We start from the raw sequence: 18867 nt of genomic DNA on the forward strand, positions 1-18867 counted from the left end.
TGTGCAGCTCCCTCTGCCTTGGTGTTCTCTCCCAGATATCCTAAGGGGGGCACTCCCCCATCTCCTTGAGGTCCGTACACAAATATTCTCAGTGAGACCTGATCTGATTATCTTCTGTATAATACCAACACTTAACCTCCCACATCTTCCTATCCTCTTTACCCAGCTCTATTTCTCTCTAGCATGCACTGCCATCTGTCTGTTTATTTATTTATTATCTGTTTCATCCTATGAGAATGTAAACTTCAGAAAGGAAGAGAGTATGTCTGTTTTGATCTGTTTGTATCTTTAGCACCTAAAATAATGCCTGTCATACAGTTAATTGTTACATGACTGAAGAAATGAATAACTTTAAGTCAGTGGTTCATGATACTGAGTTTTTTCACATTATATTTGACACCAACCAGAGAATCACTGTCATGTAGTTTTTGACAGGAGTTCCTGCTCTGATGTATTAAAATGAAAACAAAGGTTGAAAATTTCTGCTTTAGGTAGATAATTGTTTTGCTGCAGCAAAGATGATTTAGAGAGGGCAGAGAGTAGAGGCAAGGAGACATGTCAGGTAGCTGTTTTGATATTCCAGACAAGTTACAATAAGAACCTCAGCTACGTAATGACAATTCAAAGGGAAAAGAGAGACACACATAACTTTTAAAGAGAGTCAACTAAATTTGACAAATGATTGAAAAGTGGGAAGAAAGGAGTGGGGTGAAGGAGAAGGATATGACTTAGAAATGATTTGTAGAGAAGTGACATCTGAAACCATGGAAGTGGAGAAGCCTTCAAATAAAGTGCTGATAGAAAAAAATCTGGATAACATTTACAACCAAGCATGATTTGTGGAAGATTAGCCAGTGAAAGATACAGCAAAGAGGAAAACAGTCATTGAGGTAAGAGAACAAGGAGAGGTCAACCTCATAGGAACTGATGCACAAATGGGAAAAGGAGAACTGGAGCTAACTAGTGCAGACTGTTCAAAATAGTTGATGGTAAAATGAAGGAAAGAGATTACGCATAAGCACAGAGGGAGCAGAAAGAAACTTAAATATTTACTGAGTATCTGCTTTGTGCCTAATACTTCGTGTTCAGTTTTCTATACTCTGCAGCACATTTTGTTGCATTTAAATCTCACCAAAAACCCCAAGAGATACTAAGATTTCCAGTTTATAGGCAAAGTAACTAAGTCTAATATGCCCACTTGCCATAGTTATTAAATGATTAAGTTGTAACTGAAATTCAGGTCTGTCTGATTGTAAGACCTCTGCTCTTTCCTTAAACCATGTCTGAGATTTCAGAGGGTGTACGTGGCATTAAGTGGAAGTTGTTTATAATTAAGAAAGCTACTAGACTATGTTTTTCTTAAAAGAACTTTTTTTGTATATTAAATTTAATGTTTATTATAAAAAGAGAATAATCACACAGGGAATATTTGGAAAACAGAGAAAAGAGAACTGCCTCTCTATCACATAATACACCCATATAATCACTTTTAAGTATACATTCTTTCATTTGTTTTACCTGGTAATGAATATTTTGTATCTATATCTATATCTAAAATCACAGATATAAACATATACACAAACATATATACATATATATACACATACACTACAGATATTGTTTCATATCCTACTTTTAACATTGAGTAATACACCCATATAATCACTTTTAAGTATACATTCTTTCATTTGTTTTACCTGGTAATGAATATTTTGTATCTGTATCTGTATCTAAAATCACATATATAAATATATACACAAACATATATACATATATATACACACATACACTACAGATATTGTTTCATATCCTACCTTTAACATTGAGAGACAGTGCAGTGTAGTGTTTAAGGGTGTGGGCTCTGAAGCCAAATAGCCCAGCTCTATCACTTATGTGTGATCTTGGGCAAATTTGTTTAATTTCCCTATGCCTCATTCTCCCCCATGTTTAGAATGGGAATAGTAATAATAATATCTAGCCTATGGATTACTGGGAGGATTAAAATTGATAATATATGCAAAATATTTAAAATACTACTTGTCAAACATTTCACATTTTATTACATAGTTTTCATAACCATAATTGTTAATCATTCCACAATATTTTATTGAATTGATATACACATGTTGCTTATCTGGTCTCCTATTTTGAATATTTACGTCGCTTCCAATTCTTCATGATCATAGATAGCCTTGAACAAATTAGTATGAATTGTCTTTTCCATACTTAAGATTATGTCCCTAGAACAGTGTGGCAGAAGTAGGATTATTGGATAAAATGAATGACTGAGTTATGGCTTTTGATTCAAACTGCTAAACTGTGCCCCAAAGAGCAAGTTTTTGGAGTAGAGAATTTTCTAGGCCAATGGAAATGAGCCAATGAAGAGGAAGGGATTAAAAATGTATGTGTGAGTGTGTATGTGCATATGTTTGTATGCATGTATGTATGGGGTTGGGAGGTGGATGTAGAAAACAGAATTTGCAAGGGTACTTCTTAGACTTAGAGGTTAACCTTAGAATTTAGGAGAATCACTATCATTTGAGTCGGTGAGAAAATAAAATGTTTAGATATCTAGAGAAATCTTGAAGCAGGATGAGGGAAGTGGTTGAAAAACAATCTGGCTATCACAGTTCCTCAAAGTAAAGCAGACGTTAAGATTCTTCTGAGAGTGACTGAAGGGCACAGGTATGAGCTAGGAGTTTAAGGAGAGAAGGAAAGGTTGGGATCATAGCAATAATTAGAGATAAAACAGCAATCTAAAGCTCTGATTGGGATCTCACTACTACTAATTCCTGAGCTCTGAATTATTTGCAATCTCTGTCTCTGCTGATTAGGTTATCTTCAAAAGGACACAGGGGAAAGAAAGGTAACCTAGACCATTCTCACTTCAGAGATACCATATCTATCAGATGCTTTTTAGGTCTTCATCATCTTCTTCTCTTTGGCTGTGTTGTGGGCTAGTGAGATCATTGTGAAATTATTAATCACAGTCTTCAGTTATTCTCTCCCATTGTCTCTGGAGAATGGCTTTTGCTCCCATCTCCCCACCAAAACACTTTTATGGTATCACAAGTGACTTCCACCTTGCTAAATCCAATGATCAAACTCTCAGTCTTCTACTTGCCCAATCATGTGAGCCTCCCTCTTCCTTGAGATACCTGGTTCAACTTGGCTTCCAAGACACCAGACTGACCTTGTTTTCCTTCTACTTTCTGGCTGATCCTTCTTAGTCTCTTTTGCAGGAAACTTTTCATCTTGCCATCCTCTAAATGTTGGTGTCTTCAGGGCTCAGGCCCTGGGCCACTTCTCTTTTCTATCCATATTTTCTCCCTGGATTACCTCATTTAATGCCATGGCTTTAAATATCACTGTAAGCTGATGACTTTCACGTTTGTATCTTCAGCCTTTACTTCTTTCCTGTATTCTAGATCCCATAATTCATTTGCCTTACTGATATCTCCTTTTACATGGCTAAAGGCAGGTTGGTCTTATACCCAAAACTGAACCTATGATATTACTCCTAAAACTTCTGTCTTCCTCATCTCAATAATTGGCAACACCAATCTTCTAGAACAAAATCTTTGGAATCATCTTTGACTCCTCTATTACTCTTATATCCCATATCTAATCTGTCAGCAAATCCTGTCAATTCTTCCTTCAAAATGTATCCAGAATCCACCCATTTCTTATCCTCTACCTCATGATCACTGCAATGCACAATCCCAGGAGGAGCCATTCACATTTTTGTGGATGCAAATAGTGCCCCGCATTAATACAGTGTACAGAGGCCAAATGTGCTGGCTCTGATATCATCTTAGTTCAAACCACTATCATCTTGAACCTTGAGTACTGTGATAACTTCTTAACTGGTCTCCCTGCTTCTGCCCTTGTCTGCTTACTGTCTATTCTCAACATGGCAGTCAGACTGAATTTAGGTAGGTCAGACCGTGTCAATACAATGGCTTCTCATCTCACTCAGAAAAAATTACAGTGTCTTGACAATGATGTATAAGGCCCTGCTTAATCTGCCCTGCTCTCCCTTCCACTTTGATCTCCCTCTTAACAACCTTTGGGGTCTTTGCAGTTCCTTACACATTCCAGATAAATGCTTGTCTCAGGGCCTTTGCACTTGCTGTTCCTTCTGTATGACTTGATTACTCTCTTCTAGATCTCTATACTCAAATGCCAAATTCTCAGGGAGGTCTCCTCTGACCATCCTACCTGAAACTGCAACCCATCCCTCTCACAATTCCTGTTTCCATTCCCTGCTTTATTGTTATTCCTAGTATTTATTACTAACATACTATATGCTTTACTTATTTTATCTTGTTTATTGCCTGTCTTTTTTACTAGATTGCAAACTCCACAAGGGCAAAGAATTTTCCCTGTTTTCATCACTGCTGTATCTCCAGGACCTAAACTATTTCCTGGCACATAGAAAACATAAAATTATACATAATTCTATTTCCTATAGAAACAAATATCTGGTGAAGGTGTAAAGAACTTGAAATGAGATGGGGAAAGATTTTGGAGGAAAGTCGGGAAAAGTAAAATTAGAAGGTTAAAAATAAGTGGGAAGTTAAGATGCATAACTTAACTTTCAGGATATAATCTAAATACTAGTCATTGTTGTGTTTCCCAATTCATGGAATATGAGAACTAGAAAAGATATTAGAAAACACCCTCACTTTACAGATGAGGAAGTTTTTCTTATTTTTAAGATATGTTGGCAGAGTTTAAAATTATTTGTTGCAACAAAGACAAGGTCCAGTTAGCTCACTTAAGTTAACATGTGACATGCATAGTCCTGGAATGCAGAAACTGGCAACTATGGTGGGGGCAAATCCTTTCACATGAAAAAAAAAAAAAAAAAAAAAAAGACAAAAACAGGATTAGGATCTCCTATCCAAATGTTTTTAAACAAAGACTATGTCCATAATTATATCAAACACATGTTATAAAGAATAAATGTACTTTTTCATTTCTATAACTCTTATCTACAAGCTAATTTAAGATACTATTCCTGGTAGGAAAAATCGATGGGTTAAGTTGATATAAAAAGGACTCAAACTGAGAAGTATATTCTTTTTAAACTATTAAATCCACATCCTGGACTTTTAATCACTGTTAATTCTCTTCGTTAGATAGGCAACTAATGGGCCAAATAAAGAGCTAATGAAATTAGTATCATTTATTTATTAAAAATTTACTTTTCCCAATAAGAAAGATTAAATCATTAATATATAAAATACAGTGAATGCATAATGGTTACAGAGCTAAATCCTTTATTTTGTGAACTGTATGGGTACGAGAAGGATGATTACTTCTGTCAGTTCTGACTGATTAATTCATTTCTAAAAGCAAAGTAGCAAGGCATTTTTGGAAAAAAATCACATAAATATGATTTCCCCTAGATTTGCATTTAAGTATATTTTATTTAGGGAAAAATATATTTTATTTAGAGGAATCTTACCAGAGCAGACGCAGAAATTGACAATTGGAAAATAGGTAGACCATTAAGTTTTTGCTAAATGGATGGAGAGCCATTGGAAATATATTTAGTTCCGCTTGGAACAACTTGCAAAAAATTATATATCGAATTAATGACCCAGGATTTAGGTCTGAAGCAACTGTGCAGGATATTAATTTCTTTTTTGTTTCTAATTAATTTACAAGAAAATACTTTATGGAGTGTAGATCTGAAACCAGATTCCAAACACAAAGAGCTTAATTGCTGATTGTCTTCTTCTATGTAGTTTTCTTTCACTTTGCTTTAGTTGACTCATTAATTTTTTTTTTTTACATATTAACATAGACCAAAAAAATATAGAATGGCGAACATAAGGAGAAATGCTTTATAGACAATTTTATTCCAAAAATAAAATTTAAAAAAATCAAACCAATTTGGATAATATGGGAATCAAATTCTCAGCCTTGATTTTATATTTATAAAAAATTACAAGTGTTTATACTCAGTAGCTCTAAGACCTCTTTCAGAACTCATATTCTATAATTCTCTGAAACTCAAGCCTGTGAAATTATTTTTGATTTTTTGAAAAGCAAGGAAAAGAGACATGGTCTCCCTAAGTTGCTACTAGTAAATATTTTATAGAAATATTCACTTACCACAAGACCATCTTGAATTTCATTGAGCTTAGAAAATTTGGTACTGGATTTCTGGCGTTTAGGTTTGCTCCTTTCTTCAATATAACCAGAACTACTTTCATGTAATTTTTCCACTTCCTGAACATTCAAAATACAGTCATCAAGGTTGTTGAACCCAGAGGGGATATTTTCTTTGTTGACAAGTCCCCTTGAATTGGAAAAAAATCAGTTTAATTTTATTTTATAAGGTAAAGTGGTATTTAATAATAATAGGACACCACAAGAGTGCCAGGAAATTTCAGTTTGCATCTTTGATCAAAATCTGAGACTGCCTGATGCCAAATAAATCACATTAAAAGAGAAAGTATTCCTAGAGGCAAACTGGCAAAGGGTTGTGTTTTTTACCAATGAACAGCTTTTGTACTTGGATCAAAAGTAATTTGTATTGAAGAGGGAGAATAGTGCAACCTGACATAAAAAAATTCCCATTATTCACAGTAGATGTGTTTTTAATCTTATAAATTAATATTCCCCATAAATTATTGTATGGAGACAAATCTGAAATGGAAATATGATGCCTTCTCTAGAGTGGGACATACTGATTTTGCCAAATGGTAAAAAATATTTTAGCATAGTAGAAATACATTAAATATACTTAAATCTCACCGAGTTAGATATCTTGGTAGAACAGTATATAAGTTACTAAAAACTATAGAAGACAAAGCACTTTAACTGGCATGTGGATCTGTTACCTACTAGCCTGAGTACTAGGATGTAAGCTTATAATGCAGAGGTCTTTCATGACTTAGTTTTAGAAATAGATACAAATGTCACAATTAAAGAATTTTCTTTACTAATGTTCTTGAAATAGTTTTCAGTATTTTAAACATTTCCATAAGAAGGTTTTGACAAAATGAAATTGTTTAACAAACTGTTTTTTTTAATCTATCATGGGATAAGTTAAACCATCAGCTCAGCACCTGTCCAAATTACCATGACATGGGGAGGTACAAATGGATGAGGCTTTATTTCTTTATGGAATGATTAAGTTAATGCATCTCCCTAAACACCTAAAGCTGTTTCTTGGGAAAAAATGAGCTTTAAATATAAAAACAGATGACCATGTTTTACTATCAGCTCAACTATATCCAAATATGAAAGTTATTGATTCACCAATCTAAATTCATAGCCTTAGATACACTATTATGGAGGCAAAATTATGAATTAGATATTCTCATAATATTTTCAAAGTTATACTACCTTTAGTAATGTTTAACAATATTTAATTTAGCCATATTCTATAACTTTTAATGAAAAATACATGTAGACAGTGAAATTATATAAAAGGTATATGCAACATTTATAAAAAACATCCTAAATATAAAATAATTGAAGATAAGAGGAAAAGCTGATAGAGACTAACATGCAAGCATATCTTTTAGTTTTAAACACTCTTAAATCTCCCCTTGTATACAGAGGGAAATACCTTCTGTGGATGGCTTGTAAAGAATAGAGCTGGAGGGAAAGAAGATTGGAATAAGCACCCTGGAACAAGGAATGTGAGTATAAGGAAGAGATACCTAGAATTAAGGCAGCAGAGAGGGGTTGGAGGAAAGGATGATTAATCTGTGTCCAAGTGGGGACAGGCAAAATTAGTAGACAGATCTAGGGACTTGAGAGATAAAGACCTTGCTCCTACAAAGAACTAGAATTCTCAGAGAAGTGGCTCAATCTGGGCTTGGGGAGAACTCATGACTAGGAGGATGATGCAAACAAAGGAGCATATGGAAGGCACTTCTGAATGCCTAAACCATGTTCCAAGGAAAAGTAAGGCGAGCCTGTCTGTAAGCTACTTGGACTATATATAGTTTGCACCCCAAGATTTCCTCACTCAATGCCAGCTGTGCATTTGACCAGAATGAGTGTGCTATAAAACAGTACACATGGTAGTAAAGGGAATTCCAGAGATGACAAATTAAGAGACAGGCTAGAGTTCTGTGGGCATCTAATCTTTAGATGATTAGTCAGTCTTCCCCATTCTCTATCCCCCTCTCCCCCCAATGTTGCTAGCAAAAAAATAATCAAGATTTCATATTAGAAACATCCCTAGACTTGGCAAACCATATTTAAATTTTTCAAGAGAGGTTACCCTGTGCTTCATATTTCTCTGCCCTGGCTGGTCCCTGTCTATTTGCGACCTTCCTCATCACCACCCTGGCCACCCTCCTTTCCTGTCTGGCCCCAGACATCTACCACCACTGCCACATCATTAATCTTTGCTCATGACCACTTCTAACCTCCACATGCTATCCCTGTGGCCAAAGAGTGTTGAAAACCAGGGTGCAGTGACACACTAAGGATATTTGAAAAGTGCAAAGTGTTGCTACACTCTGGCAAAAAATGAGGCAGAGGATAAGAACAGTGATAAATGAATAATTTGTACTTGCTGTATAACACAATTTAGGCAGCACACATACTAATTACTATACTCTCTAAAACCTATCTGTAAAGCTCAAGTCAGTAGCTAATTTTAAATATAATCTCTATTATAATTTTTCTATTTTCTAAATGGAATATTGCAACTCCCTTTCCTGTCAACCAGTTCCAAGACAAATCTTTTTAAGAGTGTTGCATACGCCACTTGAAAAGTCAGTGGGTCATACCACTCATACAATTTTATTTTCATAATTACATTTGTCAATATATCCCTTAAATACTTCAGTGATACACAGCATGGGATTTATCGATACTATTAATCTTCTGTGTCTTTATTTAAGAAAAAAGAAATCTCCATTTTTTTCATAATGATTTTGATTATCGATTTTGAGTCCAAGTGAAACAAATAAGGGGGACCGAGATCTGATTTAGTCTTTAATACTTAATAAGGAGTTCGAACAAGAACTTTATAGAGACTAAATGCTACGTAGATTAAAAAGACTTGGAACTTTTGGGGAAAATATATGAATATAGTCTATTACATAATATATTTGTTTGACATTTAAAATCATGATTATTAATTAATATGAATAGTAATTGTTCATCTATATTTTATTGAAATCCTTTAATGGAGAATAAAGTTCCCCTGTAATACTATTCTTAAAATTCATGCTTGGGAATGCCCTTAAAATTAGTCATAATAGTAATAAAGAACTTCAGCATTTCCTCTTTGAATAGACATAAGCTCAACCTGTCTTATACTAAAATATAATCAACAGTCAGAATATTACAGTGACATTCTAGTATTTAATCAAGTGAATATATTAGAGAAATCTGTTGATTCATAAGCTGGCCAAATAGGCACCAGAGCAAAAGAAAAAAACAACTTTTCTGTTGGACAGGCACATGGTAACTTCTCCATCCATGGTTCAGGATCCCTCTAAAAAGATATTCATGAGGAAGCCATGAAATTTATTAAATCAGAGGTGGCTTTCTACAGCATGACAGCATTTAGATGAAACTGAAATATTTATTCAATCACCTAGGAATTTCCAATGTTAAACTAAGTTTAGAATGGTCCAACGAAAGTTTTAAAGTTTTAACCTACATACTGAAATGGGAGAGGGTAGGAGGTGTGATTATAACACAGTGACTAATTTTGGGGTATATTTTTTTTAAAAAAGAATGAGAGAAAACTCAAGCAAGATTAAGTACTGATGCCAACGTACATATCTCTGGCTCTTCTGACTTCATCCTGCTCCTTGGGTTGGCGTCGTCTCTGTCTGGTAGATGTTGTGGAAGGTGCTGATGATGTTCCAGATTCTGAGTCCTCTGAACTTTGACCTCCAGAGCTATTAACATCAAAAGATGCTGTTCTACAGGCTGACCGGATAGTTCTTTCTATGAGTCTGGAAAAAAGAAACAAAAGAATACAGGGTCAATCAAGCAATCAAGTTTATCAATGATAGAGTTTAAAAATGTTCCCACACTTTTTGAAAAGCCTGTATTTCCAATGGAAGATATACTGTATCTTGGTGAACAAAGACAAAGGATGAGGCATTAATTTCAAAAATATTTGCATCATGTGTTAAAAACAAAATAAACTAAATAAATTCCATCAATTTGATAACTTCGTTTCTCATCTCTGTGAGTTCCAGGATTACTGAAATGCTCACAACAAATACAGCAACTCTAGGAAGGCATTTGGAAATAAGAGTCATTTAATAGAAGGCAGAATGAGGAAATATTTTTTTCCTCATAGAATAATAATGAAACTATTCTTAGAAAAGCAAGTTCCCTCCAGATTTCATACCAGTTCTGCAGAGGAAGACTATGATTTGCAAACAAACTAGAACAAATAATTTTAGGATGCCTATCTTAAAGGGAGATTGCAGAGTCTGGCCGGCACCCTGATGCTTGAGGAGGGTGAACCCTAGAGCGGGGCTGTCAGCCCAATTATTGGAGATGTTGGAGCCTTCACCCCAGTCTTTGGAGAGAGCAGAGCTGCTGTGCAAGCCTTTAGAAAGGGTGGGGCTGCCACTCTATCAAGCTCCTGAGCTCTATTCAATTAAATTGTGATGTATATAACTGAGGCTGTATTCATGCAAATACCCCAAAATATGTTATGGATTGGAAGGATAGATTTTCCTTGTTCAACTTAAGGAAAATAGATAAGCACAAAGGGCTGGAAAGAATGCCTGATAAGATATAAATGGCATCATTTTAAAAACCGCATAATCCTCAATGTGTCTAAATCTTCTTCAATCACCACACTACATAATTCTGAATAATCTGGCATGGAAAATTCTAAAAATTTATACCCCTTAAAGCATGAAAAAAAAATCATATATATATTTTTAAATGCTCAGTTTGAGAAGCACCATTCACTTAAATAACATGGATTTTGAAAAGTTAAAGAATTTTATACTTTCCAAATGCAGTTTTATAAGATGTATTATAATTTCATTCAAGTTTTATTTCAAACAGTTTAAGACCATGACATATAGTTTAATTAACATGGGAATTAGAACTTCTATATTTAGAACTCCACATCCCAAAAGGTTCAAGATTATGTAACAGCAGTATGAAGGAATGTGAGTAAATTAATATATGCATACAGACCAACCCTATGCCTTTTCCAAACCATACAAGACTTATAGGAAAGAAAGGTTAACAGGAAACAAAAAGGCAAGAACACTTCAGTGTTGGTATAGTTCTGAAATCTCTTTAAAATTCATAAAGCTAAGGGAGTATAAACCACCCTCAGACAGCTTCCTCACCCAACAAAAAAAAGAAAAAATAATCTAAATTCAACCTATTATATACAAATTCATTCCTATCAGTGCTGCTTCTAATTCTTCTCTCTTCCTTGCTGCTTCTAATTCTTCTCTCTTCCTCCCTATCATATCACATACTCCCACCTCCTACACCTGATTCTTGCTGATGGAAGATGATCCAAAAAGGCCCACACATGTCCCAGAAAGAAAGAAAGAGAGGTAGATGTAATGGAAAAATCACTGGGCAAGGAACTATTCATTTAGTTATTCAACAAATATTTATTTAGTTCCTAATACATGCCAGGCACTTTTTCTAGATACTAGGGACACAGCTACGGACATGATAGACAAGGTCCCTATTTTTAGAGAGTTTACATTCTTATGTGGCAAAATAAGTAATAAACAGTATCACTTCAGATAGTGATAATTCTCTACAAAACAGTAAAGGGATTGAGAATGACTGTGGGTAGCAAGGGATGGCTTCTCAGATGAGATGACGTATTAACAATGAGGTGAATGATGAGTGCTGGCCAGGGCGGGAGAGCCAGTAGGAAGGCGCTGAGGCAGGAATAAGCTGGGCTGTCCCACGAGAGGTCATGTGGCTGAAGTGTAATAAGCAAGGTAGTCAGAGAGGTAGCAGGGGGCAAATTACTGGTATTTAGATTTTCAGCTAAGTGCAACTGGAAGCCTTTGGAGGAAAAAGCCATGTAATTGACCTAATGAATAGAGCATTCGCTGCTCTAAGAAAGAACTTGTAGCCATTATTAATTTGCTTTCCTTTCTGGGTCCCTAATCTAACACTATGTTTGGCACATTGCAGATATTCAAAAATGCAGGCTGAAGAAAATTAATGAAGTATGAAATAAAGACAGCTAATCTTTTAATCTGTAATAGCATCTTCCATTGCAAGATGCTTCCCAAAGTACAGACTGCTTTGCAAATATTAATTGACCCTTACATTATTTTCAAGGAAATAAACAAGCTCATATTTTCAAATGGTTGAGATGTTTCTAGTCACACACACACACAGAAGCTCAAATAGGATCACTTATTTAGTCCTCTCCCCTCTGTAGTTATTTTAAAAATCATCATTGGTTGCTTACTGTCTTGATATTCTAATACTTTAAACCAACAGAATTGCTTTTCTCTGCTAATAAATGGGAAAGGGCAAAGAAAAAAAGAGAAAATAACTTACTCTCCGGTTGTCGACACATTGCTGACTTGAGACACATGAGCACTGTGGAAAAGAAGCAAAGGGAAAGAATGTCAGATTAGACTGAAAATCAGAAACTGTGAACCAAACACCTGGAAGAAATCACAGGCTGAAACAATAAGCCAGCCCCCAACTGACCCTTGCACGATGTTTAACCAGTCTCTGCATGTGATGATTTTCACTTGTTTCTGGAAATAGAGATGGCTCTGACTGCTAATTCCTGAATGGTGGCCTATTCTTCTTTTTAATGAGGCAATGACAGACAATTCCACAACTGACTGTGGAAAGCAGTTTCTTCCTCTCACCCCTACTACCATGACCTTTGTTCAGGGTCTTTTCATTTTTCCAAAAGGTTAATGTAGTAACTGCTGACTGCCTTCCTGCCTAACTCTACCTATCCCCATCTCTCCCCAGTCCAAAGCCACCCACCAGTCCTGCAGACCTAACCATCATTCTAAAACCCTGCTCTGAACATGCAGGGAGCAGCAGGGACCAAAGGGAAGAGGGAACAAGGAACCAATATTGTTTTCCACATAATTATTTCTAAACCTTCTTTTCTCAGCGACCTTTTACAATAAATTCCCCAAGATGGAAAACACCTCAAGTTCTATGTTTCACTTTAACAACTAATTTACAGCACTTCTGTTGAGCATTTATAAACATCATCTAGTTTCTCATTTTCTCAAAAGTCTGACTTATCTATGAAAGTACTATAAGGTTGTCAACATACATTTGAATGATGAAATTATAAAACATTACCTGATAAGCACCCTTCAGAACTTTCTTCCTCTGTGTTCATATAACCACAGTGAGAGTTGCAGCTGGTAGCTACTTTAACTGCATTAGCATCATTACTTTCTCACATCCTGCCCTCTAGTGCTGAGCGGGCTTCTAAATCAACATTCAAGCGTGTCTATGCTTATACAAAGTAGTTAAATATTGAGCAGATTAAAAAAAAATCTGTAGTGGAAGTCAAACTAGAGTTTTGCCTGAGTTCTTTCTTTTTTCTTCTTCCCTTGAACAAAAAACTTGAAGAAAATAAAAGCTGTTTATGGCCAAAATTGATGGTTGCTTTTCAATCACCACAAACATCCTAATTACTATGTAATTTTCAACATGTGACTCTGTTGCTTTGGAATCATCTGTTGGTTTCTTCTCCCATGTAAGTGTATATCTCATCTCTTTCAATTCAGATTCTAAGTGCCTCAAGGGATAGTATGATATTTCTTATTTTCTTTTATCACTCCCCACCACTAACACCATCATACCCTGCTTAGGACTCATTTTCCCAGGGGTGATCAACAAACACTCCAGGCAAGTTTCCTTAGTTAAGGCTATAGCATTTTGTGTTGGCTACAGATGACAGCCAAATCCCAGAGAAACCATATAAAATCATGTTGTTGTGCACAAGGGGAACTGATTAGAAGAAACACAGAAAAATAATGTTTACAATCCTAACAGTTATTGAGTTCTGACTATGTTCCATACACTGTGCTAAATGTTTTTTACATAGATTTTCTCATTTACTGTTTACAATAACCCCGTGAGGTAGGTGATATTGTTTTTCCTATTTTCACATGAAGGCGATAGAGAGGTTAAGGAACTTGCCCATGGTCATGGAACCGAGTAGATGAGCTGGGATTTGAACCAAGAAAGTTTTAGTCCAGAGTCTAAGCCCTTAATCACTTTATTGACTGTCTTTTAATCCATCACTCACTAGAAGAACAACTCTCTGGAGTCCTCTTTGTATGTGGAGGTCTGGACTTAAGTTATTTTACTTTGGTTTTAATCATAACCATTGCTCTTCTGCCTTACAATGCCTGTAATTCATAGTGGTTCCCAGGTTGCATAACCAACAATAAATCCTTTGCTGCTCTCTGTCCTTAACTGGAATAGGCAGTCCCTACTTTTGATGCTTTGTGGCTCACCCTCTGTACAATCAACACTGTATAATTAACTCCTGTAGTCCACTTCTCAATACAGTTACACAACCTTGGTTTTGGGAGCTGGGACCAATGGGGACAATGACCAATGGGAAACCTGGAAGAGGGTCTGGGATGTGGATCTGCCAGATGCTATAAAACATTCCAAAGACATATAAGTATAATCAGCCAATTAGCCCCACATGCCATCCAGAACCATGCATGTTGCTAATACATGGATTCTGATTTAGTAGGGCTTGAGTCTAGAAAAGGGGAGGCTGAGAATCTCCATTTCTAAGTTCCCCTGTGATTCTGATGCTGTTAGTCTGTGGCTCTAAATCCTTGCAACTAAAATTCTCTAAACTTTGAATTACTTAGATATTACAATACTATTTTTAAAACATTCTAATCTAAGTAATGAAGGCATGTTTTTCAAAATCATGGTAACCAAATGAGTAAAAGGCAACACATCAAAGTTGTCTTCAGAGCTTAAATAACCTGAACCATCTAAATAAATTTTAAAGAGCATTCTTAAAATGCAAAATGCATGAATAAATCAATAATAAAACCAAGTAAATGTTATTAATATTTGCTAGTATTTTTGTTTTAGGTCACATTTATGATCAATTTATACTTTTATGGTTTTTCAATAGTCTCTTGGCATTTCTGGCATATTAACATGTCTATACTTTCATATTCTTTTAGTAAGATTTCTATAAAGAAAGTGTTATGAGAAGAGAACATTTTTTAATTGGGAATCAGAAAAGAGAAGATCTGGTCTTGGCTTTGTAGTTAATTAGCTGAAATTGTAAGCAGGATTTTGGTTAGTTTGGCTGTTTTGAATTGTTTTTTACAAATAGAAATGAAAGGTTTGGCTAGTGATCCCTGGTTTTCTTTTAGCTCTGAAAGTTTATAATATTATCACAGAGTTCAAGTTTATTGTCTAAAGTTTAAGTCATAATAACTTTGTAACTACATATTTACTTTTACGACATCGTATCAGTCATATTTATGGTTTATTAGATACCAAAATAGCTTTTGTCAGCCATCAACCACCCCTTCTAGTTTCTGTGGGATGGGCTTAACAATCCACCAACAACCACATTTCTTAGAATATTTAATGACAGAAATAGAGACTGTTTCTATAGCAATAGGTGACTTGTGGAGATAATTCTAAGACATCAACAAAAATACACTAAGCACATAAATAATAAGCAAGTAAGCTAATGTGAAAGACAGGGTCTTTCTTCATCTACATATAGCTTGCTCTTTATTTTCTACATACAGCTAGGAACAATGAAATTTTTCAGATCCACTGCCTCATCTGCGAAGATAATTTCTTATGTCTGAACTATACATTGTGGATATGGAAGAGTTACTTTCATAATGTTGATAAAGCAAATGTTCAACACTGAAATTAGCTCATGTGCAGACTGCAGCATTATGGTCAATTTCATTACCCACATCTACTGTCAGGGCTGATGCAACTGAATTTTCTATTGGTGTGGTCCTTAAAACAGATTCTACATGTACTCTGAAATGTATTATATGACATATTTAAAATCTCTAGTCTTTATCTTTATTAACAAAACCCTAACTACAACATTTCCTTAAGCTGACTGTGAAGAGCCATATCAGTCTTTAAAATTTGCATGGAATAAGATGCATAGAATTCCTGTTGATAAGTGATTATTTAATTCGATCTCCTGATTTGAAATAAAGATGTACATATATAAAAAGAAGTTTCAAATCTACAGAAAACAGACATTTTGGAAAAGCATATGTTTAATACTAAACTATAGTATTTCAGTGTGTTCTGTTTTCTGTGTCCTGTAAAATCCCACCTGTAAAATATTGTTTTAATAGGAACCATGAAGTCTAACATAATTAGCCCCTTTTCCTTAGAATATATTTGCACTTATTTGATTTTTTTATGAGTAAGGTTTAAACAGAAATTTACGTAATGTTTATTATTCCTAAGGATGAAGTTCACATAACTAATTCTCAAAACAGCATGAAACTCTTAATTTGTCTATTTAACAGAATGAAGTATTTTTAGTATCTTAAAAAATATTAAAAGTTTGTATGCAACATCAACTTTATGAGGTGACTGTAGTGTCATTTCCTTGGAATTGTATAATATATTTCCAAATTAAAATTTTTCATGATTTTAGTTCATTCTTCACATACATTAAAACAATACCCTCAATCTTCAATAATTATTCACTTTGCTTTACCCTTTTGCTATGATTATCATATGCAGAAACTTTACGGGGTATGTATAAGCATGTAGACTTTTAAAAAAATGCATTATCCTTTCTGGTGGTATTATAGACATTGGATACAAAAAAGCCTCACATGGTTTCAAATGATTTACTATGCATAATATACTAGAACATAAATTGAAAAAATGCACTATGTGGATATGACTACACTACATGACGGGAGGAAAAAATTAATAATCTCTCTAATCTCACACTTTCTATTTCTTTAAATATTAGGACTGATTTTAAGGGGAAAAAAAGTTCTTCACTCCTATACTATACTCTCTTAGACACTTTTTAACAAATTAAATCTAGCCCATCAAAATAATAATAGTGTACTCATATTTTGTACAACTTCTTGTGAGGCCTTAATTATTGGAGTTTTCAGTTTACGTAATTAGTATGTTTTTGCATTAAAAGGAATTCACAGAGTATCTTCTGTTTTTAGACCAAGGTTCTTATTAAGCAGAATTATAAAATGAAATGGATAGTTCACTGTATATACTGTACCCATGTTAAAGATAAGGAAATTGAGGCTCAGAGAAGCTTAATATCTCATAGAACTCTGATCCTATCTTATGTAGTCTGGCTTTAGAGAGTGTTTTAATAGACATGATCTTTACTCTCAAATAATGCTATGATTTACATAATTCTTGGCTGTATATCTAGTTACTTAATTGAATTAGATTAAATTACCAAAAGTGATATTTTGCCTTCAAATGGAATTTTCTTCTTCTCAAAATTAATATCTTCCAGAAAATATTTCACCTAGGTTTTCAGGTTCATTAGTATAAAATCACATATAAGGCTATCTAATCTATTTAAAACTATGTTCATTACTGCAAACTTCAATTCCAATTATTAGTATTGTCCCTTTTATTTTTTGTAAATTTGCCAGAGTTTTTTCTATTTTATAGTTTTTATTTTTACTATAAAAACAGTTTTTGGATTCAAACATGAGTTCTGTTCTTTTTGTTTTCTTTATTAGTACTATAACCTTTTAGGTATCCAAAGGCTGCTTTTTCTCCCTTTTTATAATGTCTTATTCTGAAACAATGGCTTGTTTATTTTCAATCTTCTTGAGTGTGAAGTTATCTCTTAGAATAATGTATGCCTCCTCCCACAAATTTTGATATGTATTTTAACATTTTTCTTTATTCTCTAAATAGATTGCACTTGAGGTTTTTATTTCCTCTTTGAGCTTTTTATTTAAAGAGAGTTTCTGTAGCTGATTGGAAATGTTTTACCCTCTGGTCAGAAAAAATGGTTGCTAAAACTTCTATTCTTTAAAAACTTTTAGCCACAGCTGAATAATTTTTATAAAGTAGGATGAATGCTTGATTCCTAGTTGTAGTGTGCAAAGTTTAATATTTGTATATATGTCCTCATTTATTTTAAATAGTAATAATTATATAACAAATTATCAATGTTATTTATTTGTCATTTTTGTTTGTTACTGACATACAGTTGTATGTAAGTCCTATACCTCAAATGTGTTTATTATTGTTAACTTAGGGTTTAAATTTATATAATTTGATGCTATGTTATTTGACACATACTTATTCATAACATTTATGTCTTCAGTATGGATTTTACCTGGTAAAATAAGTCTAGGATTGTCCTGTCTAATAAATTTGATCTTGAACTCTAGTTCTTCTGGTATTGGTATTATCATCTCTCTTTTTGGTCACATTTATCAAATATATATGTCTGTCTTTTTACTATGAGCCTTTCTGTGCTATTTTGGTTTAGAGTTCAAAGAGCTTTTCTGAGTATCTTTAGCTTTTATCAGAGAATTTAATCCATTTACATTTATTACAACAGCTGATGCATTTGTTAGAGTTTTATGCTTTTTTATTTATGTTTTCTAATTTGGGAGCTTCCTTTTCTTCTAATTTCTGTCTTTGCTTTTATCTTCTGACAGGAATTTGCAATATAGGAATCCAGTTCATAATTCCACTAGTGATTGCCTCCCATATTCTTATTTCTCAATTATTAAAAAACAAAACAAAACAGAAATAGCAACTTACGACTCCTGCTTCTAATTCCAAAACTTCTGTGCAAGACAAGGAACTGAGAACTTCATTACTTTATTTGTCCCTCCACCAATGCTTATTATAACCAGGTCTCTTCTTGCTTTTTAAAAATTT

The 18867-nt window shown here is 34.2% G+C and overlaps 1 protein-coding gene across 6 annotated transcripts in view; it reads right to left on the reverse strand.

The window, feature by feature from the left end:
* The window catches only part of FAM13A (family with sequence similarity 13 member A), a 380146-nt gene that overhangs the window by 57148 nt on the left and 304131 nt on the right, over positions 1-18867 (reverse strand). For all 6 annotated transcript variants that reach the window (XM_037830247.1, XM_037830249.1, XM_037830246.1 and 3 more), the window contains 3 exons: positions 12514-12555; positions 9771-9950; positions 6127-6313 (listed from right to left, as the gene is read on the reverse strand). In XM_037830247.1, coding sequence (XP_037686175.1) covers positions 6127-6313; positions 9771-9950; positions 12514-12555 — 409 coding nt within the window. The remainder of the gene's footprint in view (positions 1-6126; positions 6314-9770; positions 9951-12513; positions 12556-18867) is intronic.

Source organism: Choloepus didactylus, chromosome 3, assembly GCF_015220235.1.
Source record: "Choloepus didactylus isolate mChoDid1 chromosome 3, mChoDid1.pri, whole genome shotgun sequence".
Classification (NCBI taxonomy): Eukaryota; Metazoa; Chordata; class Mammalia; order Pilosa; family Megalonychidae; genus Choloepus; species Choloepus didactylus.